This window comes from Cornus florida, unplaced genomic scaffold (genome assembly GCF_030987335.1).
Source record: "Cornus florida cultivar Cherokee Brave unplaced genomic scaffold, ASM3098733v1 CherokeeBrave_3.0.0_Hap2_Chr11, whole genome shotgun sequence".
Classification (NCBI taxonomy): domain Eukaryota; kingdom Viridiplantae; phylum Streptophyta; class Magnoliopsida; order Cornales; family Cornaceae; genus Cornus; species Cornus florida.
The window spans coordinates 97224831-97250489 of record NW_026775581.1 but is presented as its reverse complement, the minus strand read 5'-3'; the positions used below and the strand labels follow the sequence as shown (position 1 = coordinate 97250489).

Genomic DNA, 25659 nt, shown 5'->3' with positions numbered 1-25659 from the left:
TTCTTCTTTAAAAACAAGCTACCATGGTTATTGAAGCACTCAATAATGGTGAAATTGAAAGTGGACGGGGTCTTAATCAAAATACCACTTTGAAGCGTGCTAGTGATATACGTTGGGGCTCTCACTATGATACTTTAATCAGCTTGATTTCTATGTTCTCATCTGTTATTGATGTGCTTAAGATAATTACAGATGATGGATCATATGTTGAACAGAGATCTGAAGCAAAAATTTTATTGACACTCATGCAGTCATTCAGTTCTGTCTTTACTCTCCATTTGATGAGGGCTATATTGGGAGTTACAAATGAATTGTCAAAGGCGCTACAAAAGAAAAATCAAGACATTGTAAATGATATGTCCTTGATTAAAGTATGCAAAAAAGAACTTCAAATGATGAGAGAGAATGGTTGGGATTCTTTACTCGATCAAGTTTCTTCTTTTTGTGAAAAACATGGTATTGAAGTTCCTAACATGAATGATACACTTGTAACTCCAGGGCGATCACGACGTAAAGCTAATGAAATCACAAATTTGCATTACTATCGTGTGCAATTGTTTTATGCTATGTTGGACATGCAACTTCAAGAGCTGAATAGTCGTTTCAGTGAGTCAAACACTGAGTTGCTTATTTGTATATCGTGTTTGTGTCCAGATAATTCATTCGCTTCTTTTGACAAGGAAAAACTAATCCGACTTGCTGAATTTTATCCGAGAGATTTTGCTCCGTTAGACCTCCTGAAACTTGGTGATCAACTAAACACTTATATTATTGATATGTGCTCTAACAAGGAGTTTTCAAATTTAAAAGGAATTGGTGATCTTGCTCGAAGAATGGTTAAGACAAAAAGAGACAAGGCTTATCCATTAGTTTACTTGCTTTTGAAATTGGCATTGATTTTGCCGGTTGCTACTGCCACAGTGGAGACGGCTTTTTCTGCCACGAATATTTTGAAAACTCAACTGCACAATTGAATGGAAGACCAATGGATGAATGATATGATGGTTATGTATATTGAGAGAGACATATTTAGTACTGTTGACAATGATATTATTATTCAACGCTTTCAGAATATGAAAAATCGTCGAGGGCAGTTGTGAATGTACTGAATAGAAATATTATGAATCAATGTTTTAGTTTTTACATATATTATTTTTGTTCAAATTATATATATATATATATATATATATATATATATTATTGCTATTAAAAATTGCCCCCACTGAAGGAAATTCCTAGCTACGCCACTGACTAGTATTATTTTTGCATGCTGAGAGAGGAGATCAAATTAGGAGGAGAAGTATCACAGTGGGATCCTCATCGTTGAGGACAAACGACATTGTTGACGCCAATCCGAATAGGAATAGAGGAATGATTCTTCCATTTGAACCGCATTCTATCACCTTTGATGAAATTAAATACTCTGTTGACATGCCACAGGTAACTAAAAGCTTGCACAATCGATGTGTTTGTGTGTGTTTGAAGGCAGAGAATTACTTATTTTAAGGTAACACGGTCTAAAAGCAAGGAGTGATTGTATAAATATGACTTGTAGGAAATGAAAGATCAGGGTGTCCTTGAAGATAGATTGGTGCTTCTGAAGGGAGTTAGTGGAGCTTTCAGGCCAGGGGTTCTTACAGCTCTAATGGGTGTTAGTGGTACCGGTAAAACAACTCTGATGGACGTGCTCGCTGGTAGGAAAACTGGTGGATGTATTGAGGATAACAATACAATTTCTGGGTATCCAAAGAAGCAACAAGCATTTGCTTGAATTTCTGGGTACTGTGAGCAAAATGATATCCATTCCCCTCATGTTACTGTCTATGAGTCCTTGCTCTACTCAGCTTGGCTACGATTACCTCTAGAAGTCAATTCTGAAACCAGAAAGGTTAGTATTTCTGAAGCATTTTTCGTAAGAGTTGTGAGTAAGCAAAAGAGACAGAGAATCGGGTTATTGAACTTGACTTGGCTGTGCTCTAGTCGTACGGGAGTTTATCTTGAATTCAACAAGAAAGTTGAACCTACTTTTGTGCAATTTCAGCTGGTCCAAATTTGATCAGATTTGAACTTTGTGTCTTCTTGGTTTGACTGCTAAGGTAGCCATGCTTAAGGAGTTCATGGGCATCACTTAGCATAATTGAGCATTTTGCCTTAATCTACTATTCTGTTGTTGAACTGAGAAGATACCTTCACATTGCCTCACATGGTGCTGCTAAAGCTACTCATTTGCTATGATATTTTATTTATTTATTTATTTATTATTATTATAAAATAAAAAAGAAAAAAAAAAAAAAAAAAAAAAAAAAGAAAACTGGAATTATAAGCTAAATGAAAACATAAATTGTCCAAAACTGGCTTTAGATGAGTTTTACTGGATTTGCTAAATGAGCGGTTCTATATGTGAGTGGAAACATAGCAGCAGAAGTCTCTAGATTCAATTATTTATTTTTCTTCTAAAACCACCAACTAATCACTATACGAAACTTCTAGGGCTGAAGGATGGGTTGAAAAAATAAAAAAAATAAAAAAGAGCACTAATGTTGCATTTGACTATTTAACTCACTCATTTTGGCAGATGTTCATTGAGAAGGTCATGGAACTCGTGGAGCTGACCCCATGAAAGGAAGCACTTGTTGGGTTGCCGGGTGTTAATGGCCATTCAACTGAGCTGCGAAAGAGACTAACCATTGTTGTTGAACTGGTGGCAAATCCCTCCATAACTTTTATAGATGAACCAACTTCAGGGCTAGATGCAAGAGCTGCTGCAATTGTGATGAGAAAGGTTAGGAATACTATAGACACAGGAAGAACTGTTGTATGTACCATCCATCAACCAGGCATTGACATATTTGAAGCTATTGATGAGGTAAGAACTGTTAATCTATAATAAGAATTAGCATTTTCTATGATTTCTTTCTATCATATATATATATTGACATATAAAAAATTGACTTGCAGCTTTTCCTAATGAAGCGAGGAGGACAAGAGATATATGTTAGGCCACTAGGTCGCCATTCTTGTCATCTAATCAATTATTTTGAGGTGAGATGAAATGAAATATAAAGGAAACTACGACTAATGACAATATACTTCTAGCTTTAATTGGTCAAAATTTACTCACTAGCACATCACTTGCTTTTTTCACAAGGGAATTGAAGGAATAAGTCAAATTAAAGACGGCTACAATCCAGCAACTTGAATGTTGGAAGTTACTACTTCAGCGCAGGAAACAGCTTTGGGGGTCGATTTCACTGAAGTTTATAGGAGTTCAGAATTATATAGTTTGGTTTAAATATAAAGCACATAATGAGATTGAGAAGTTATCCTTACCAGCATTAGAAATCTGATAAATATTTTAATAGCCTTTCCCTGTTGCACATCTAAATTTTGTGATATTATTTTCAGGTGAAACAAAGCTTTAATCAAAGAATTGAGCACACCTCGTCCTGGTTCAAAGGACCTTTATTTCCCTCCTACTCAATATTCACAGTCATTCTTCACCCAATGCATGGATGGAAGCAACATTGGTCATATTGGCGTAATTCACCATATACTGCAGTGAGGTTTTTTTTCACAACCTTCATAGCATTGATGTTTGGGACAATGTTCTGGCGCCTTGGTTCCAAAAGGTGAGTTATAAAAATAGAATCAAAGCAGTTAAAAAGTTCAAACTATTGTATTCCCAATTTCCATTTCAATCTAATCTTGATGTATATTGCAGGACAAGGCAACAAGATCTTTTTAATGCTATGGGTTCTATGTATGCTGTTGCTCTCTTCTTAAGGAATGCCTCACCGGTGCAGCCAGTGGTGGCTGTTGAATGAACAGTCTTCTACAGAGAAAGAGCTGCTGGAATGTACTCGGCTTTGCCATATGCCTTTGGTCAGGTATCTAGTATTCATTCACTACAAACTTCACAATTCATGTAAATGACGTATATCTTATTTGGTCATGTCCCTTAATGAAATTTCTTCCTCCTTTGCAGGTTGCTATTAAGCTTCCATATACTTTTGCACAAGCTGCAGTATATGGTGTTATAGTTTATGCAATGATCGGATTTGAATGGAGTGTTGCCAAATTCTTTTGGTACTTGTTCTTCATGTACTTCACATTATTATAGTACACATTTTATGGCATGATGACTGTGGCTGTGACTCCGAACCATCATATTGCTTCCATTGTTGCTTCTGCATTTTATGGATTATGGAACATATTCTCAGGATTTATAGTCCCGCGAAGTGTAAGTCCTTACAATCCCATTTTCCTTTGATAAGATGCAGAGCATAAAAAAAAGTGAAAACTAACTATATATATTACTACAGGTGACATCAAAGAAAGATCAGAAGCAGTATTGGGCATGTAAAGATGAGCCTTATAGTAAACGAATTTGCTGAGGCGTTCAAGTCATTCCATGTCGGACAGAAACTAGAAGACGAGCTTGCAACCCCATTTGACAAGACCAAAAGACACCCAGCTGCTTTGTCAGCCAGAAAGTATGGTGTTAGCAAGAGAGAGCTCTTGAAAGCGTGCGCCTCTAGAGAATTTTTGCTGATGAAGAGAAATTCATTTGTCTACATCTTCAATCTTGCACAAGTATGTCTTCCTTCATATATCTATATATATATATAAATATTCTGATTTTGGTGTTAGTGTCATTATTAACGATACATTTCTCTCTCTTTCTTATAGCTTACTGTAATGGCATTGATTACAATGACCCTCTTCCTAAGAACTGAGATGCACCGAAATTCAGAAACTGATGGAAGGAAATATACTGGTGCTTTGTTTTTCACTCTATTGTGCTTTTCACATATTGATTAGACAATGTATGCTTAATTGGTCACCCTTGCTAATTGAATCAACCAAACACACACACACATCAATATTGCAACACACATTACCCTCACTAGTCACTAGTTAAGGGTCTAAAGCACTACCAACTACGACGTTCAAAAGGTTGGTACACGATATTGGAATGCGTCAACTCAAGGATCTTTAGTGTTGAATTAATACAGCAATAAGGGGGAGGAGGCCAAGGAATCTCTTCTACTTCATCAACTACAGGTTTTAAAATTTCCTTAAGGATGTCAGTGACTGAGTTTATTTTTTCCTGCAGGTAAAAAGAACTGTGATAAAGATAAAAGAAAAAAACAACGTAATAGGATAACATCAATCAAGTTATCAGAATACTATGCAAGAGTGTTGTGCAGAGAGAGTGAGAGTCACACTTTGGTCTTATGAACAAGGTGATCCACTATGTTCATCACAGATAAGGCCATTAATAAATTGAATGTTCACTTTCACGACCTTCTTCCTTAATTAAATTTTAGAGTTGGCTATATTTTTTCAAAAAATAAGAGTTGCTTGGTGTTACAAGGGTGTATTTGTCCTACGTCGAATTCGGATGAAAGAGTGATTAGGTATAAATGAGTGAGTATGTAGTACTATCTAAAAGCTTAAGTTGTTGGGTAAATGGGCAAGTGTCCATCCGACTTATGATCTGGAGCTATTTCTTATCACTTTATAAGAAATGCAGTGATAATTCATCTTCAGGACTCTACAATATCTATATCAATGACTACATCATTAAGTATATAATGATGTCAACTGAGGCAACAAAATAGAAATCATGATAACCCTACCTTAAAATAAATAAATAAAAAAAGAAAGAAAGAAAAGACTGAAGCTTCAACACCAGCTGAAGGAGGTCGAATCGAAGCTCGAGACCCCTCCGACAAATAAAGACGCTCTCGTCAAGCTCTTGTAGTTTAATTTGCATTCATGTTCATGAATCTACTCTTTTGGGTCAAGTTCATGGTTTCGGTGATTGGTTGTTATTGGCGGATGCATTTTTACACAAAATGACTTGCCTACTCATCAGCTAGTAGGTCCCTTCTCACCATTGACGTGAAGGATGACCTGCTCAAGGTGAGTAGACAAGTCTTGTGCATAAAATAATGACCGGAGTTAAAAATTAATAGTCCAATTTTTTTTGTGTGTAAATATAGTATGACACATAAATTTGCACAAAAAAAAAAAAAAAAAAAAAAAAAAAAAAAAAAAAACACAGTAACCTACTACTTCACTGACAGAGAAAAACTCATTATAGACTTTGTTCCACCTGGGCCACTGTCGTCCTTCAAATCATCCTACATGGCTCCTGCAATGGGAGATATTTCAGATGATCCCAAGAAAGGACAGCCAAGGATAACCGGAATTTGGCTCTTAGGGTTGGGGACCGGTTCTGTGTCTATGACAACGAAATCAACGAGAAAGAAGAATTTGTCAATCTTAATCAAAACATCCTCAATTACACCCCAGAGCAAACATGACGAGTAGCTCCTGTGTCCACCCACCATTCTCTATTGTTGCTCACGAGGTTGATTTCAGAAACTACAGCTGAAAGATTTTTTAAAATTGTTTATTCTTGTAAAATACTAGAATAAAAAAGAACTAACAGTGTACATGTGCATGAGGCTCACGCCAATGTAAATTTGTTAAAATACTTTAAATACTAATTAGTCTCTATAATTAGTTATTTTTTTAATAAGTAAAGCTTTAATAGTACCCTTCTCTTTTAGCCTCCATAAAAGAAACTTAAATTAGTCTCCCAATCATGTTAATTGCATTTGATAATGTGATTCTTGTATTCTAGCATCCTTCTTATTGTGTTCTTGGATTATCCCAACCTTGACTATAGAGTTTGATGGTTGTCACGATTTAACAAACTTAAATTAGACAAAATATGAAATAAAAGCAAATTAAACTACTAAAACTTGAATATCTTGAGCTACAAGAATAATCTGAATCTGAAATTGGTACCATTGGAAAGCTTATTTCAACGCGGTCAATTTAGACTCAAGAACGGACCAGACCCTACGGGACCCGTTCAGGGCACTTTTAGGGTTTTTCTATAAATAAAGTGACTTTAAATGAAAAATCTAATTTTTCATCATCTTCTCCCTCTCTTAGCAGGCAGCCATGGCAGGCGGTGTGTGTCAGATTCCGGCGATAATGTAAATCACGTTCCTCTTCGCCGGGCAATTGGGTAAACCGGCGGTATGTGTCGATGAGTAAATCACGTTCCTCTCCGCCCGGCTCCAGGCAAATACCCAATTACTTCATTCTCATTCCCAATCCATTGCAAAGCTAGAAACCCAAGTTGGGCAAATAACAAGTACATTGAATGCTAGGGAAAAAGGGAAAATGCCTTTAAACCCACTTGGGATTTTACATCAACTGGTTCCTGGAATCGTCATATGGGTTGTCCAGTGTTGGATTTTTGGCACGGGAGTTGGTATCTAGGGATGGTTGGGTCGGATTTTGCATCGGGTCTTCTCGGGAGCCGCGGACCATGCCCGTGCACTTAAAAACACTAAATACACTTGCGTGCACATTCGTTTCAACCTAGAAATGCATTTAGGGCCAAATGCATACTTGGTGCAAAGTTACATTTTTTTGAGTTTTTGACCCCTTACTGAGCTAGGGGCACCAAAATCCTAACTTGACCTCAAACCCGAACTCAAAAAATGGCCAAAAACGGGTTCTAATAAGGGGGAAAGATGCGCGTCATCAAGAGAAACACAAAACGCAAAGGCACTATGACTTTTTAACAAAGGGAATGAGGTTTAATGGAGAGAAGAAGGGTGGCAGCCTTCCTTGGGCTACCACGAGTCCAGATACCACACGAAGATCCATTAGTTATCAGCCTGTTAGTAGCCAGCTATCTAATAAAAAGAGTCCTCATAGACCCGGGAAGTAGTGCTAATATAATCACCAAGTGGACCTTCGAGCAACTTGGGGTAGATGTCTCACACATCAAAGCTGTCTAATAAAAAGAGTCCTCATAGACCCGGGAAGTAGTGCTAATATAATCCCCAAATGGACCTTCGAGCAACTTGGGGTAGATGTCTCACACATTAAATCTACCTTAAGTCTATTAGCCGGTTTCAATAAAACTAAGGTAGAAAGCGCCGGTGTATTATTGAAGATGTGTTGATAAAAATTGATAAATTATTATTCCCGATCGATTTTGTTGTCATAGACACGGAACCGATTTCTAATCCAAAAAGTTAAATTTCCGACCGTCCTTTCTTGGCTACTAGAGTCACTACAGATCTTACTTGGCTAGTTTGCTAGTTGATGAGGATAGCAGTTTGGGCCGTATTCTTCTGACAGTTGTTGAGGAGTTTGTTGATGTCTTTCCAGAGATGAAAAGTGAAAATGAATCCCGTACGAGGATCCAGGCTCAAAACAAGGCATTTAGCAATAACTTTCATTAATTGCACAATGGCCCCTCCAAAAAGTGAAAACTGCACTAATGGCCCAGAATGAAAATATCTTCCAAAAATATTTTCTTAAAAACCCCTGAAATAAAATATCTTCAAAAGATATTTACGAAAAACACCCCAAAAAAAGAAAATAATTTCAAAGAACTTTACATCCATACCCCTATGGACACCTTCGATCGATCTCTCAAGATTGATCGGAGAGTCTTGTGGGTGTATTTTAAGGTTGTATTTTCAATTTAGGCAATTTCAAAACCTTCCGAAGCCCCATTTCCTTTCTTTGGGCAGTAGCTTAAAACGAATTTAGCCTCTCATGAATATAGCAACAACCTCCAGGATTGTAGAAGAGAATAAAATCCCCTCTCTCACCATTGTTGCAAGCTTAGCCTTCCAGAACCCTAAAAATCATCCTCTCTCTCTCTCTTCCTTGGGATTCATGTTCGTGGTGTTGTCCCCGACAAAACCTAGGAGTTTCGTTGGATTAGGAGCCGATTTATTTTGGTGGGGATCTCAAATGGAGGTAGGGAATGATTTAGGCTTTTGTGTGTGTTGTATTAAGTGTTGAGCATGATTATACAACTTATATATATGCCTTGTATCAAATCTAGAAAGTTAATAATTTTTAATTCTTTGTATAAGATTTAAAATTCATGATGATATATAACTTTGATTTGAATTGTGGCATCTTGAGTTGAAATTTTCGGAGGCGATTAAAAACTGTACGTAGATCCTGTAAATGATTCCTTCATTCTTTCGTCTTAACCACCAAATCATCAACATAACATTCACCGGTGCGAGGTCACATGTGGATTCTTGTTGCAACAGAGTACTTCACTAAGTAGATTGAGGCGATCCCCCTTAAGCATGCCACCACAACAACTGGTATCAAATCCGGTTGATTGTGTAGTACGACTTTAACAACTGGTATCAGAGCCTTTGGTACTCGTCGCTCTAGAATCGAGGGGTATCACAGTTGGTATCAGAGCACTCCAGGTTCAAGTGTCTCTAGGATTCTATTATTTAAGACTTCCGCGTAGCATACTCTCAAGGAATGTGTGAAGGGGACTGACAAACGGGATGTATTTAGAAAGACTCCCCAGGCTGAAGCACGAACCAATTGTAGTGCGCGAATGGTTATCAGATATGACAAGACAAAGGTAAAGTACGTAGTTTCTAAATTTGTAGAAAATCATAACCATCCAAACCTTTAAAAACCAAAATCTACAAGTTCCCAGCAATGGAGCATGTTCTCGTTTTGAGATAGTAGGCTCTGTCCTCAATGGAGTAAGCTCTATCCTCAATGGAACAAGCTCTCAACTTGATGGAGCATACTCTCAACTGAGAGAGCATGTTCTCGGCCTGAGGGAGCTGACTCCCTGTAATGACCCGGTCCTTTTCCTCCTTTTCCATTTTCCGCGATTTTCTTTTTTCATCTTTTTCCTATTTTGTCTTTTCCCTATTTCGTCTTTTTCCCGTTTATCATTTTTCCTTACGTAACCTCACTTATAGTGTTCAGATTTGATTCCAGTTTTGCATACATTCATGATATTTGATTTCTATGACATTGGTATTTTACTTTTGTTGAAAAGCATGCTAGTTGCTTTGACGGAACAACCGATCCGGTCGATCACATCTACCATTTTCAGTTGAAAATGGCTTTGAATACTAATAATGATCCTTTGATGTGCAAATGCTTCCCTACGAGCTTGGGCGCGCGACATAACGCTCGAGAGTTTTTATTTTCTCAACCACCAATTGTCGCGACCGACGTCGCAGGCGACTTGTTTTTTGGGCCGACCGCGAACTGGCAACGCACGGGGGGCCATTGTCCGCCCCTGTCGCACGGGATGTGCGGGGGGGCGACGCGATGTGAGACGCCCAGGCAGACGTGCCCTCGGCCGGATGGCTTCGGGCGCAACTTGCGTTCAAAGACTCGATGGTTCACGGGATTCTGCAATTCACACCAAATATCGCATTTTACTACGTTCTTCATCGATGCGAGCGCCGAGATATTCGTTGTCGAGAGTCGTTAAGTTTCGATATTAAGACGTGACCCCACGATCGCGCCCGCGGACAGGGCTTCGCGGGCTCGCTCTTTCGTTCATGTTCCTTGGCTCGGTTCGCCCTGGGGTTCGTTATTTTTGGGGAAGATGGCCGCCGTCGTTGTAAAACGCATTCGCGGGTCGTTCTGCTGTGCAGGTTTCGACCCCAACAAGTGTAATCACAAAGTATTTTAACATTTTATGGTCATTTTACCAAAACAATGCACTCAAATCAATCAAAACTTTTCAAAGAGGTCCATTTGAAACATTTTTATGCATTAAAGACAAGAATTAATGTAACACCCCAGATATATATTGTGTGTGTGTGTGTATATATATATATATATTATTTTTGAATTCATGTTTTATCCATATAATATATATCTATGTGGAATTATAAGGGATATGATGTTTATCGTATAATGGATTTTGAGAGATATAAGGCTATTAGTTTCTAATTGTAATCTCATAATCTCATTGTAATTATATGTATATGTATATATAATTTATGTTCCAATTTAAAACAGAAAAGTTCTTGTCCGAATTTTTTTTTTAAATCAAGTAAGACTGAAGCACACTTATTTATTTGTGGATTTGTGGCGACAACTTGCCACTTTTCTCGAATCTCATCAATCCTTTCCGTGGAGAAACCCGTAGAAAAACATGGTCTCCCACCTCAAAGGATAACGACCGTCTCCGCTTATCCGCATAACTCTTCTGTCGTCGTTTCAAAAACAGACAAAAAGAACCTAGGGGCAAAATGGTCATTTTTCAAAAAGTGGATTCAGGTGCTATCGAGCACACCACTGGAAAGACAATGACAAATTAGTCAAGTTCAAAAAAAAAATTACTCAATTTGGAGTCCGGACGAGGGAGAAAGGTCACCACTGCTACAACTGAGAGTAAAAACGGGCATCTAAATGGACTTTTTGGAAACTTAAAGAAGAAACCCCCCCTAAAATCAAGTTTTCTACCCCGGATCGTGGACGAAAACAAAAAAAAAATGCATTGTAAATTGCCCAGAATGCCTTGGGCAGAAATGCAACAAGAGTTCTTGAAGAAGTACTATCCGGTTTCTAAGACCAATGCCATGAGAACCTGAATTCGAGAGTTTTCACACGGGGATGGGGAAACATTCCATAAGGCATGGGAAAGACAGGGACTTTAAATCTCAACCATGTATTTTGGGACTGTAATTATGATAATTTAGATTAATTGGTGTGTGGATGTTCCACCATGAGAGGAACTAAGTTAAGGCATGGTGAATGGATTGGTTGAATTTCTTCACTTTGACATTCAGAGCACTGGGCAGAAATCACATTGCGTGAGCATCCGCAGGGACCATCGCAATGCTTTGTTTTAATTAAACAGTCGGACCTCGTGCACTAAGACCTCCAAATGATTACACCATGAGCACCACTGAATTTAGGCTTGAATTCTGTCGTCTGCCTAGGGTTTTAGAACCCTATTCATGGCACAGTGAAGGCAGAGCAACATAACAGAGACTTGTGAGAAAACAGAGCAATTAAAGTAACATATGTTCCTGACGTTTCTGAAATATTTATGCTTTATACAATTGGTGAATTCAATGTATTATATTTCGATTTATTATAGAATTGATAGTGTTCACTTGATTACAAGAGATATTTATATATGTATGTGATAACGATCAATACATGAATATAAATAGTAATCATAAATTGTTCATACTTGGCATTCCCGACGCTTGACAAAAATCTAATCCCTTACTAAAGGGACGAGCTGAGTGAGGCTCGTAAAACCTAATTCCCTTACTAAAGGGATGCAAGAGATGGTTCGAAAAGAAGTGAGGAACTACATCAAAAATTGATCAAACCTTTGAGATAAAGACTTCATTTCGGCGGCTATTTTATTTGAATGGTCGACTTGATGTAAGCCAACACTCTTCCTACCTTGGTCCGTTCTTGAGTCTAAATTGATCGCGTCGAAATAAGCTTTCCAATGGTACTAATTAGTGCTTCAGATTCTTCTTGTAGCTCAAGATATTCAAGTTTTAGTAATTCGATAGTCGAGCATCAGCATCCATTAAACACTGGTCTGCTTTATTGAAGCTAAAAACATACTATCACTCCAAATCAAAGCTTGAATGATAAATGGCATATATATGTATAATTATAAGGAGAAAATGAGGGAAAAGCTAGAGAATGAGAGAGATACCCGAAAATGAAGAAGAGAAAGTGAGGAGCTGCAATATCATGGAGTTCCAGAAAACAAAAAAATTATATCTAGAAGTATAATGGAATTTGAGTTATACTTCATTTAACATGAAGAGAAAATGTAGTCTGAATATATGTTAGTGTAGTAGGTTGAGACTTGAGACACGTAACTGCAATATATAAGCTCTTATGCCTCTGGAAATTAATGACGTTACAGTTAACACATAGCAATATAATTATGCACTGGCAAATCAACCATGCCATTATAAATATATTTATTTATATATTAACATTCCTTTTTTTTTTCTCTCTTGAATTAATATTATAGATATGGTACATGTATGTATAAACCAACAAATCCAGCACTATGGCAACGCCAAATGAATCACCTCACGAGAGCCTAAACAAAAGGTGATCATCCACCTACCCCAAAAACCAATGCTAGGTCGACAATAACCTATACCACCACGAGACTGTGACGAGAATAACATCATGGCAAATTGTAAAGTGATTTACCACGAAAATATGTATATGGCGAAAGAAACATACAATTGCCACGAACAAAAAATCGTGGCACAAATAGCATTTTGCCACAACTTTGTATGTCGTCCCTAATTCATCGTGGCAAAATTGACTTTGAATAAAAATTGGAAAACTTATTTAATATTTATCTTTTGTAAAAGATTAAGATTTTGATGGCCTTGGGTAGCTTAGAGAAGGATACCAACTTATTGCATTCCCACTCTCAATCCATATCAAAGGTTGAATCCCAAATTGGGACCCTGAAAATCCAAAGTCTAATGCTGAAAATTCCAAGCTTGTCAACCCAAATGTGGCGACGTCTTATGAGCCTAAGGCTCCGTTTCCTAAACATCTCCAAGAGTCGACACATTTTGGGAAATGGGACAAATTTGAGCAAAATCATGGAGTGGGTGAACAGATCTCTGCAAATTAGAGGGCGCCCGCGGGCGCAGGGCGGCACCCGAGACAAACCATCTGCATCCACCCTGTCACACCGATACATCACGCAATATTGTACTTTAACTGTTCCTGATAAATCAAACAATTAGTGACCTTTGACCCGACCAAGAAAAAGAATTTATCAATTTTAATCAACACATCCTAAATGATACCCCGGGGCTTTTTGATGGATCGGTCGGCAAGTTGCAAAACTACCAACGTCACAAATTTGTGGGTTCTTATAATTTTTTAAAGAGCAATTATTTAGTTGAATCATCCGGGGATCTTTTAATGCTTACCAGGTTTATAGCTCTAATTGTTGCAGAAAATGATGGACAAGAACAAGAAGACCGAGGCATCCAAATTTTTTTTTTTTTCTCATATACTCGAGAAAGAACATGAAGACCAAGGCAACCAACAAAAAATAAATTTTTTTTTTTCTTTCCCGGAATTTTTTTTTTTCTTTTTTTTTTTCGAAATAGCCGAGAAAGAATATGAAGACCAAGGCATCCAATAAAATTTTTTTTTTTTTTTCCTGAAATTTTTTTTTTTCGTTCCAAGCTAACCATGACATCTACTATTCACTAGTAGAGCAATCGAGACTGCAAAGCAAGCAATGGCCTTGCTTGCAGCTCTTGGTGCTAAGAACTCCCCCCCTACATTAGTCTTAAGGAAAACCACAGCTCTGACAGGAGTAGATATTGAATGCGAGCGAGGAGTCGTAATGGGCAAAATTGACTCAGGGGACCTCCAAATCGAAATCCGTCTCGATTTAACCCATCCGACGAGGGTAACCCATCCACAAAATTAAGGGATACATCCTCCCAGACCTGCGATGGTACTGGTAAGGGCTGGAAGAGGCCGGCCGGCGAACGGGAGTTCGATTTGTTGCGTTGACATTCATCACTAGCTGCCACATAACGTGAATTATTGTTCAATCCATGAAACTAGGTAGAAAACACGTTAGAAAGAAAATGGTTCAATTCATGAGAAGAGAAAAATTACTTACTTTGGAAAAATAATTAGCAAAAAAATAATTCGAAATATAAAGACGACAAATAAACTACTAAGGATATTATGTATAAAAAATATAACAATAAATAGAAAATTTGTATTTGCATAAATTGATCTATTGAGACTGAAGGTTAGGGAGCAGGATGTTCCTAAGACAGCGTTTCTCACGAGATATGGTTCTTATGAGTTTCGTGTTATGCTGTTTGGGACGACTAATGTTTTCAAATCATGCGTGGGGCCTTATTTTTGAAAATCTAATTACAATAGTGTTAATAATGAAGGCCATAAGGTAATGTATAAAAATCCCCGCTCCCACTCAATTTTTAATCATTCATAATTAGGGTTTTTATTTTATTCATTTACATGATATAATGCATACAAAACGTCTTGATTTTAATCCAATTAAATTTAGAAAATATTTAAACTTTAAATAATTCACTAATATTCTATAGACTCGATACCTTCCAAATAAAATCGTGCTTTGGTTAGAGAGGATTCATCGAAGAAATTTGACTAAGTGCATAATTGGAGATCGAGCACCATCTTGTGAAGATCGAGCAATAATTCAAGAAAGCTCGAGCTTTGTTCCTAAAGTTTGAGCCTGATAGGACCTCATTGGTGTTTAATGTTCACCTTGTTGTCCCCGACATAACCTAGGAGTATCGTCGAATTTGGAGCACTTTTCTTTCGGTGGGGATTTGAGATTTCATCTCAAATGGAGGTAGGGGTATTCCATCTGTGAACGGAAATGCTAGCAAGAGTACTCCGTGACTTCCTGCTCATTGCATCGGCCACCACATTGACCTTTTCCGGATGATACTGCAACTCAAAGTCGTAGTCCTCCCAAAACTTTTGTGATAAAATATATTTTGTGATAAAATGTAGAATTTCCCAAAACTTGGGGTTTTGGGTGCATATCATGCTCACGTTGCTTTACTTTGATATGCCATTTATATCTTGATAACATGTCTTGTATGATAACATGTTCACATGCTCAGGTGTTTTGAGACATCTATTATTTTTTAAGCATATTTTATGTGTATATATACTTCCTGATAACATGGTCTAGGTTGCTATCATGTCCTGGTGTGATGTCATGTCTGCGTGCTTATGTTAGCAAGACCATATGCGAGTACCAAGATGTTTACAAAAGAACTTGTGTAATCAACATAGTCGGTGTGGTTTCGAAGGCAGAATTCCCAAGATTTAATGATATAAAAAAAAAATGGGTAGCTTACGGAGTATTTTGTTTACTTTACGTGTTTTGCATTACGGAGTATTCCCAGTTTTAGGGATTCTGACCCCGATTGTTACCGAACTTATTCGGGGCATATCTTTGAGCTCGAAACTCGATTTTTGACGCCGTTTCTTCCATTATTCATTTTATCTCATTTTGGTTCTTTTTCATCCATCTACGCCGTCTCGTGATCCGTGCTATTGCCGTCTGGACTCCGAATCAAGTGATTCTTGAGTCTATCTTTATTAATTTTTCGTTGTCTTTCCAATGGTGTGCACAGTGACACCCATTTCAGTGTGGAATGACCATTTTGGAGTCATTTTTGGTGCCTTTAGGATGACGTACATCTCTAGAGGTCACCTTTCTTCTTTTGCTTCCACATTTTGGATCCGTTTCAGGTCATCATAGGACAATGATCTATGTAATATGTTATCTGTTTAAACCCAATTACTATGGATAGTGAAAAACCATATTTTAGTTTTTTCTAAAGGGTTACACCTTTTAAATTAAAAAACCACTTTAGTTTTTTCAAAGGGTTACAGACTGTGCTGGTACCATCTGTGAATCTGTGCCACCACATGACTTATTCAACAACTTTGGACAATCCTTCTTGAGATGACCTGACTGCTTGCAATAGAAGCAAGCTCCCTGCCCTATTTTTGAAAAAACTAAAGTCTGACTGGCCTGTGCTCCCTGAGTCTCATTTCGATATAGACGTTAGGTGACATGAATCCCTTTATCATGTTTCACCTTAAGGTGATAAATTTGTAAAATGCTAGGTCGATGCATGCTCATCTCCTACGAGTAGCTTTATATTACTCACCCCTATGATACTGGGCATATTTCAAGTACTAAGACTTGGTTCGTGACGCCTAGCATTGCTTGGATGTCGTGTAACTTTCAAGTTTCCATTTCATGCGAATGCTAGCATGAAATGTCATTTTGTAGACTGGTAGTTTTTATTACAATCGAAATTTTCCACAATACATCATATTAAGTGGTGAAAATCACTTCCAGTGAAATAATGTGTTATTTCCTCCATTCTGAAATCCGATAATGGCATTGGTACCATTGGAAAGCTGACTCAAAATTCATAAATTTAGGCTCAAGAATCACCCCATTTAGATTAGGAATGAAAGAGATATGACCACCAAACTTATACATCTCAATTAATGTCTAGGAATCAATTTACATGCACAAGTAAGGTTGAATTCACACAAACCATGCCCTAGAGTTCAAGTCTAAATATTGCAAAATGCCTCGTTTTCAGCCAGGATCCTCGTGCGGGATTCATTTTCACTTTTCGTCAAGTCATGTACTCTTAGAATTTCCTTCTAGTCATCTCTTGATTTGGTGACAAGATGAATTTGTCATCACCCTACACAAATCTATATTTTAATGAACATGTTCATGAACCTATACAATAAGCTTTATGTTTATGAATGTATTTGTGAGTCTATACCTGTTTGTGAGCTCTAATCGAGCCATGGACCTCAAATTGTGCCTAATACAACTTAATAACACAAATACAAATATGAAACAATGGATCGCTTCTACCGAGTCAAACGTTAATCACTTTCGTAGGTGCATATATCAGCTTTTTGATTCTATTGTAGGTCCATCAAATTAGGTCCACTTTAATTTGATGGAGTGTTTGTAGTTGTCTATTATAATGAATAACTGCTCGTGGGTAACTTAACTACTAAAGTTAATTTTTGTCCTAACAAAACCACAAGTACTTCTAATAAAAGCCCATTAATGAATTATTTCTCAAGGGTAACTAGTAAAGTTAATTTTTATCCTAACAAAAACCACAAGTACTTCTAGCAAAGCCCATTAAGTCATTTTGCCAACAAAATTTTATGGTGGGCACTGATTCGTCTTGTATTAATGGAACTTATGGTTCAAGCTCAACTTAGTACTTGATGCGCTACACAATATAGAGGATAGCTATTATTGAGATCCAATTTAAGCAGTACAATAGATGTGATCCGATCCACATGGATTGGATCTGACTAACAAATTGACGTATCAAATTAACTTTTTGTGAGTGATATGGGCGATATTATAACGACTCACTCCATCATATGGTATGATATTTGTTCGCTTTGAGTCCGAGCTCATATGGTTTTGTTCTTAGGCTTTACCCCAAATGACGTCATACCAATTGGAGTGACATACCTTACATATATAACACTTTTCCATTTCACACTCAGGTAATGTGGGATTGTGCACCTATCCGATCGAGTTGTAATTTTTCGGTTTAAAATTTCAAATATTGAAGATCGGATGCGGATTGAAAGAAGTTTAAGTGTTCGTAGTATACTGCACTCCGGGATGATGAGAATAATGCACGAAAGGTACTGTTCTTAGCTCATTTTAACTTTATTGTCCTTAAATACTCATAAACATAAATTAGGACTAAAACATGAAAGTAAGATAGATGCAAAAACTAAAATACCCCTTCTTGTTTGTTCTAGTCTTGGCAGGGACGTCGTTGTTGTGGGTTTTGTCTCTGTCTAGGAGTTGTGCGCAATCAAATTAGACAAGAATTATTAATATAAAAAATATTTATTAATTGATATATAAAATAAAATAATTTTTCTAAAACTCTACCACAAATTAACTTTTATTATGAGTTTCTTAATAAAATTAAATTTAATTAGACAAGGATATATTTAAAAAAATTAAATATTAAATATGCAAAGAGTTTCAGTATTTATTTATTTATATAAAAATATTTATTAATTGATATCCATGGCATTCAATCCATATCAAGAAAGGTTGAGGCAAGAAAAAGCCGTGGAGTACGTTCGCAACAAGGCTGTATTAAACCACACAAATCATTGAATAAACAAGATCTATGTATATAAAAATGTCAAAACATATATCACAATACAAATCCCTTCAAAAATACATAAATCAAGATGTAAAAAGCATACTTAGGGCATGGAGCGGGCTCCTTTGATAAGGGAGCTGGCTCCCTCCTTTGGGAGCCTGTTCTCTCCCTCTCTGAAGCATTTTGCACTTTTCTGCTTTGTCTTCCTTGCTTCCGGCAACACCCAGGCCTCTGTAATTATTTTAAATACTTGTTTTAATGTTCAATTAATGTCCCAAATTAATTACAAGCCGAAAATAAGCTAACTCAGCTAAATAAGAGCTTAATTGAAGCAATTCTGGAATTAAACAAAGAAAGGAGCAAAGTAAAGAAAGAAGAAAGAAAATAAAGCCAAAGGCACCCTTATTTGCATTAGTTAAGTCCATTAGCTGGCGATAATGTACAGTTTTGCTTTATTTGTTTGTTTCAATTGTCTTTCAGGTCGATTGCCCCAAATATGGTTAAAGAAGCAGTCAAAGAATTTTTCTTTTTCCTTTTCTATTTTATTTTCTTTTTATTCATTATTGTCCAAATCCCTGGATTAAAGATTAGTTATCACACCAAAGATCTGTAATCATCATGAACTTCATCCCATTCCCTACTCTAAACTCAATGTTTTGTAAAAGTAAGTGAAAGGAAGAAGGGGACATTTGCATTTCTCGTTTAATGGTATGGTTTGTGAATTTGTGAAATTCATGTACGATTGATATGCCTCAAAATTTCATGATCCTTTTTCTTTGATTCCCTTTCTTTGGTTGTGGCTCACGGGACATGATTTCCAATTTATGATCATGCAAAGAAACCAATTTGCTAAAACAGTAAGCAACTTAAGTTAATTATTCAACCTTCCACCTACCAGTGTATTATGTAACCGTAGGTTGTCTCATGCTTCCTAACCATAGAAATTAATTAAATTAAATTCTATGACTTAAACAAAAACGTGCATACAAGTTGTATAATCATGGAAAACACTCCATAAAACACATATAAAATCCTAAAACATCCCCTACCCAATTTGAGATTGTATATATATGTTTATGTTAATATATATGCATTGTTGCACAAATTGTTGATTTTGGAAACTTGGGATGTCGTTGTTATGACTAAGGCTAGGGCATAGTTCTAGTACGGGGGATTGTCCCTCACCCAAAAGCGCACTTCTAAAAATCATTTGCCAAAGAAAGTGAGGTTAACTGAAAATGTTAGTGCTATCATTCAGCACAGCACTCCTCCAAAGTATAAAGATCCGGATGCAATCAAATATTCTAGATTTAATATATATGAAACAACATATCATGCACATCAAGAATTTCAAGTCGGAAATCCAACGGGATGAATAGTACAAGCTCCTGAGTCTGCTCCTGCTCATGAATGGGCGACCTGGCTGGAGAGTCCTGCTTTGCATCGTCTGCAGGGTGCTCTAAGTCTATGTCTAAACGCTCGGCAGCTGGATCGACATTTTGGCATTAGTTAAGGTCGTTACAGTATCCCTCTGATCTATGCTCGAATTTGATCACCCGTAACTCTAGAATCGAGGGATATCACATAAGCTGACTAAAACCCGTAAAATATGCACATAGCATGTTAGATGACAAGCGATTAATATCTGATATTTTGATTCTTTTGATTTTCATAATAGTTTGCAGGAAGTGCATATACAACAAAATTACAGAAGATGAGTTAAATAGCTGCCCATCGCTTCCGCATTCGGATCCGTTATAGGATCATCCTTACGGTTCATCACAGGACACGCTGGCCTAAAAATCAGGGTCGTCACAGGTGTTGCTCACAGCTCAGAGCTGACAGAAGAGCTATGCAGATAGGCGGAGACGACCGCTATCTTTTGAGGTAGGAGACCATGTTTTTCTGAGAGTTTCTCCATGAAAAGGATTGATGAGGTTCGGGAAAAGTGGCAAGTTGTCGCCACAATTCATTGGATCGTTCGAGGTTAGGGTTTGGAGAGAGGGTTGGATCGACCTATTTTTAAAAACATTCCCCGATTAGTTCGATCGATCGAACTTGGGTCTGATGGTTTATGCTCTTCTGATATCCACCGAAAGTAAACATAAAAAAGAAATTGGCCTCAATGAAGGCAATCCTCCATTGGTGAAATGGAGTGATGAGAACTACCTCTTCCCCTAGGATTACAAACAATCGATTCAAGATGAAAATTAAGAGGGACAATAGTAGGATTTAATGACCTACGACCATGCATGCACTAGCAAAGACAAATAACATGTTTTGGTATATAATGGCAATAAAATAGTATATAATGGCAATATATTTGTCGCAACATGGTAAATATATTGTGACAAGATATTTTGTCACAATAAAAACAGCTTATAGCGACAATAATTTTGTCGCAACACGGGATATATATTGTGACAAAGTATTTTGTCACAATAAAAATAACTTATAGCGATAATAATTTTGTCACAATAAAGCAGCTTATATTGTGACAAAATATTTGTCATAACATGATAAATATATTGTGACGAAATATTTTGTCACAATAAAAATAACTTATAATAACAATAATTTTGTCGCAACATGGTAAATATATTGTGACAAGATATTTTGTCACAATAAAAACAGCTTATAGCGACAATAATTTTGTCACAACACGGGACATATATTGTGACAAAGTATTTTGTCACAATAACAATAACTTATAGCGATAATAATTTTGTCACAACATAGTACATATATTGCGACAAGTTTTTTTGTCACAATAAAGCAGCTTATATTGTGACAAAATATTTGTCGTAACATGATAAATATATTGTGACGAAATATTTTGTCACAATAAAAATAACTTATAACAACAATAATTTTGTCGCAACATGATAAATATATTGTGATGAAATATTTTGTCACAATAAAATAACTTATATTATGAAAAAATATTTGTCGCAACATGGTATTTATATTGTGACAAATGATTTTGTCATAGTAAAAATAGCTTATAGCGACAATAATTTTGTCGCAACATGGGACATATGATTGTAACGAAAGATTTTGTCACAATAAAATATCTTATAGTGAAAATTTTTGTCACAAAAGAGAGTACATATAGCGACAAAAATTCTTTTCGTCACAAAATAGTGATGAATAGCGACAAATTTCATAAGTTTTGGAGGGTATAAGACGACAATTTTTGAATATTTTACGACAAATATTTTGTCGCAATTTTTACTCATTTTGTGACGAAAAATAATTTGTCGCGATATATCTTACCTCTAGCAACAAATCCAAATTTGTCACGAAAAACATATTGTGACAAGCTTCTAGCAACGAGCTGGGGACAAAAAAAAATTTGTCGCGATAATCTTTTCGCGACAAAATATGGACTTTTAGCCACAAACTCTTTTGTCGCCAAAGACCAAATTTGTTGTAGTGAGTCATCCTTGAACTCTGGTGCCCTCCATCTTGGATGCTCCGGTATCTCCTCCATCCAAATCTTCTTCAGGGTCTTCCTCTCCGCTTGGTTCAGCTTCGAGCACCACCGAAGTTGTGTTAGGTCCACAATATGGTGGCCAATCCTGCACACAAGAAACCTTCCTTGGCTTGTACTCCGAAGCAACACCTATTGGAACCAATTCCTTGGTTTCCCATTCTGCCTTCTTGGTCGGCCTTTGCAGGGGAATCGTCGGAGTAACCTTCCTCTTCTTTTGGTCCCTCTTTGCTTTCATCGTGCGATTAATCGTACTATAGGTGTGATCAATCGTAGAGTGTACGAATGATGGGCCGACGCCATACGTCATTCTCATGCCTATCAATGTATGAGCCACCCATGGAAACATCAACCATACCCTTATAGTTGTCCGATAAGCTCTCAAAGAAATATTGAACTAATTGTCATTTGGGCATGTCATGATGTGGACACTTCCTAAGCAATTCATTGAAGCGTTCCCATGCCTCATGAAACGTTTCTCCATCCCCATGTGAAAATTCTCGAATTGAGGTTCTCATGGCATTAGTCTTAGAAACCGGATAGTACTTCTTTAAGAACTCTTGTTGCATTTCTACTCAAAAAGTGATTGAAAAAGGCCTAAGATTGTTAAACCAATACTTTGCCTTGTCTTTTAAAGTGAATGGAAAAAATTTTGAGTCTTAAAACCTCTTTCGACATGTCCGTATATTTTACGGTGGAGCCGAATGGACATGTAAAGGTGGTTTTCTCTTGGTCTAGTGGATCGAGTGTTACTTGATTGTACCCCGAATAGCCATCAAGGAAGCAATAATATTGTTGCCCGGCCAATCTTTCTAGAATTTGATCAATGAATGACAAGGGGAAGTGATCCTTTCGAGTGGCGGGATTCAATTTGCGGTAATCAATGCATACACGCCATGAATTGGCGGTACGCTTAGAAATTTCCCCACCCTTTGCATTTTCCACCACCGTAATCCCCGATTTTTTGGGAACTACTTGAGTTGGACTCACCCATTTGCTGTCGGAGATTGGGTAAATGATTCCGGCATCTAAGAGTTTGCTTATTTATAGCCAAACGATTGCAAGCCGAGATCGAACAGGACTAATGACGCTTGACTCAAGATCAAGCCAAACCTTATCAGCCCAATGCTCCTCATCTTGGTTCATTTGCAGCTCTATAAGTCTACATTAGAAATGTTCGATCCCTTGTGACATCAAGGGCAAACAATTCTTTAGACGATGAATATTCAATCGTGCCCCTGTATTATTGGGTTTGGAGATTTTTAAAATCCAATTACCATATTTAACAAGATCTCACATCACTATAAACATTACAACACCTCACAAAAATAGAATGACCATAACGAACATATAAGTGTTACTGCAGACACGTGATGACCATATAATGGTTGCTATACATGCACAGACAATGAGGACCATTTCTTGAGTTTGGGTTTGAAGTCAAGATGTGTTTTAGATGGGGAATTTCTTCGGATTCTTGTTCGTGGTGTTGTCCCCGACAAAACCTAGGAGTTTCGTCGGATTCGGAGCGGTTTCCATTTGGTGGGGATTTGAGATTTCTTCTCAAATGGAGGTAAAGAATGTTTTAGGATTAATTGTGTGTTATATTGTGTGTTTGCCATGATTGTATAACATATATGTATGCCTTATATCAAATCTAGAAAGTTAGTAATTTTTATTTCTTTGTATAAGATTTGAACAGATTTGAAAAACTCATAGATGGCTTGAAACCATGTGATGAAGAAGACACAATTCACTATTCTACCACATGTTACATCTCAGTCGCCCTATGGGTATTTTTCTCGTCGTTTTTGCTTTTGTTCAACTAGATCTGCTCATGTTGGGCTTGCTTCCGGCTAGTATGAGTGGATATGCAGTTTTTTCTCCGACTAGATTTCTGATTTATGTCGGTTTTGGTTGTCCCCGACTTGATCTGATCTTTTCCACTTGATTTGATCTTGCATTTGTCAACATGCCATTTTTCTAATGGAATTATCTTACGAGGAGAGTTGCATGTCGCTATTTTTATTCGTCCGTAAAATTGTAATTAATGAAGACATTAATTACAAATTTTTAACTTTTTATAAAATGTTAAAATTATTTTTTTTGGTCAAAACAGCCCTTTCAAACCTTTCATCCACCTCCTCGGTTCTCTTTTCTCACTTGATGACATTTACATATATAGTGTTTCTATGCATATATACATATACATCACGTTGTAGGTTAGCAGACTTATATATATATTTATTTTATATTATATTATATTTTTCTTTTCCTTCTCCTTATGTAATTAAAATTAGGTTAAACTATAACAGCCTATATATACGTGTGTATATTTTGCAAAAGGTTTAGATATTCACGTAACAGTGGAGGCAGAAAAATACAGAGAGTTTTTGAGAGAAACTAAGAGGTTAAGACCTTATCATTTATAAGGTCTTAACCTCTTCTTCCTAGACTTTTCAGCGACTTCAATCTGCTGTCAAGACTCTCTGTTGCTCCTGGTTCAACCCATGAGCAAGCTTCAATAACCCCAAATTTTATACCGTATCAAGTGGTGGACATGGATAACATCATTTTAGGCAGAGAATTTAGCTTTTTTGGGAAGTATTGATTCTGGAAAGTCAAGAAATCAACTTCAAGCTGATATATTCTTTAAACAAAATTAGTACATAACTACAACTAATAAATGACAGGAAAATAGAAAAAGAAAAAGAAAGAGAAAATTAAGCTATTCGTCCCTCAATTTTTATCAATTAGATGTACCCTCAAGGTTTGAAAGGGTTTTTAATGACCCACTAGGCAGTCTAGTCTAATTAAAACCCTCTATGAGTTGATGAATTTGTAATAGGATAATTGTTGCCTGGATAAAGACAGCAATGAACATTATAAATACACGGAATCCGTGGAAGAGTCTTGCCTTCATTAAACCATGAGTATTGCCGCTGCTAAGCTTAACACGCAATAGCACAGACCAAAAAAAAAAAAAAAAAAACCATTACAAAAATTCAAAGAGAAAAAAGAGCGAGTGATTATTAACATGTTTAATGGATTACCCGAGATTTCCTTGACAATTGCAAAGCTTCCGGTCTTTTACAAGCAAAGAGACTTTTTGTTTTAGGGACCATAGGCATATGCACTTCCCAGATGGATCATGAAGATCGCCATTACATTATTTGAGGTTGCCATTTGGGTATCCCTCACTTACTATGTTATTGGATTTGATCCAAATGTTGGAAGGTAAGAATTAAAGAAAAATGAATCTCTCAAAGACTTATTCAGCTTAGTTCCCCGTATTTCCCTCTACTCCAGATGATAACTAGTCAAATGTTCTCTGTAGATTTTTTAGATAGTAGTTGCTCATCTTACTTGTCAACCAGATGGCTTCTGCATTGTTCCGATTTATAGGGGCAATGGGCCGAAACATGATTATTGCAAATACATTCGGATCATTTGCTTTGCTCACACTTTTCCCATTGCGTGGCTTTATCCTATCACGAGGTGGAAAACATGAATCAATCTTGAGAAACAATTCTTCTCATACTTTTAAGACTTCATATAATATAATATAATATATATATATATATGTATATA

General features: G+C 36.8%; 1 protein-coding gene, 1 non-coding gene and 2 pseudogenes across 2 annotated transcripts; 3 read left to right on the top strand and 1 right to left on the bottom strand.

The window, feature by feature from the left end:
* Positions 1 to 23: 23 nt before the first annotated feature.
* LOC132281628 (uncharacterized) lies at positions 24 to 974 on the top strand. Its single transcript, XM_059783318.1, has one exon. It carries the CDS (start codon positions 24 to 26, stop codon positions 972 to 974), a length of 951 nt encoding a protein of 316 aa, XP_059639301.1.
* Positions 975 to 25637, top strand: LOC132281626 (pleiotropic drug resistance protein 1-like; annotated as a pseudogene).
* On the bottom strand, positions 10161 to 10316 carry LOC132287218 (5.8S ribosomal RNA). Its single transcript, XR_009472950.1, has one exon. It is a non-coding gene; the product is annotated as a 5.8S ribosomal RNA (ribosomal RNA).
* On the top strand, positions 22483 to 22581 carry LOC132287357 (small nucleolar RNA R71; annotated as a pseudogene).
* Positions 25638 to 25659: the final 22 nt, after the last annotated feature.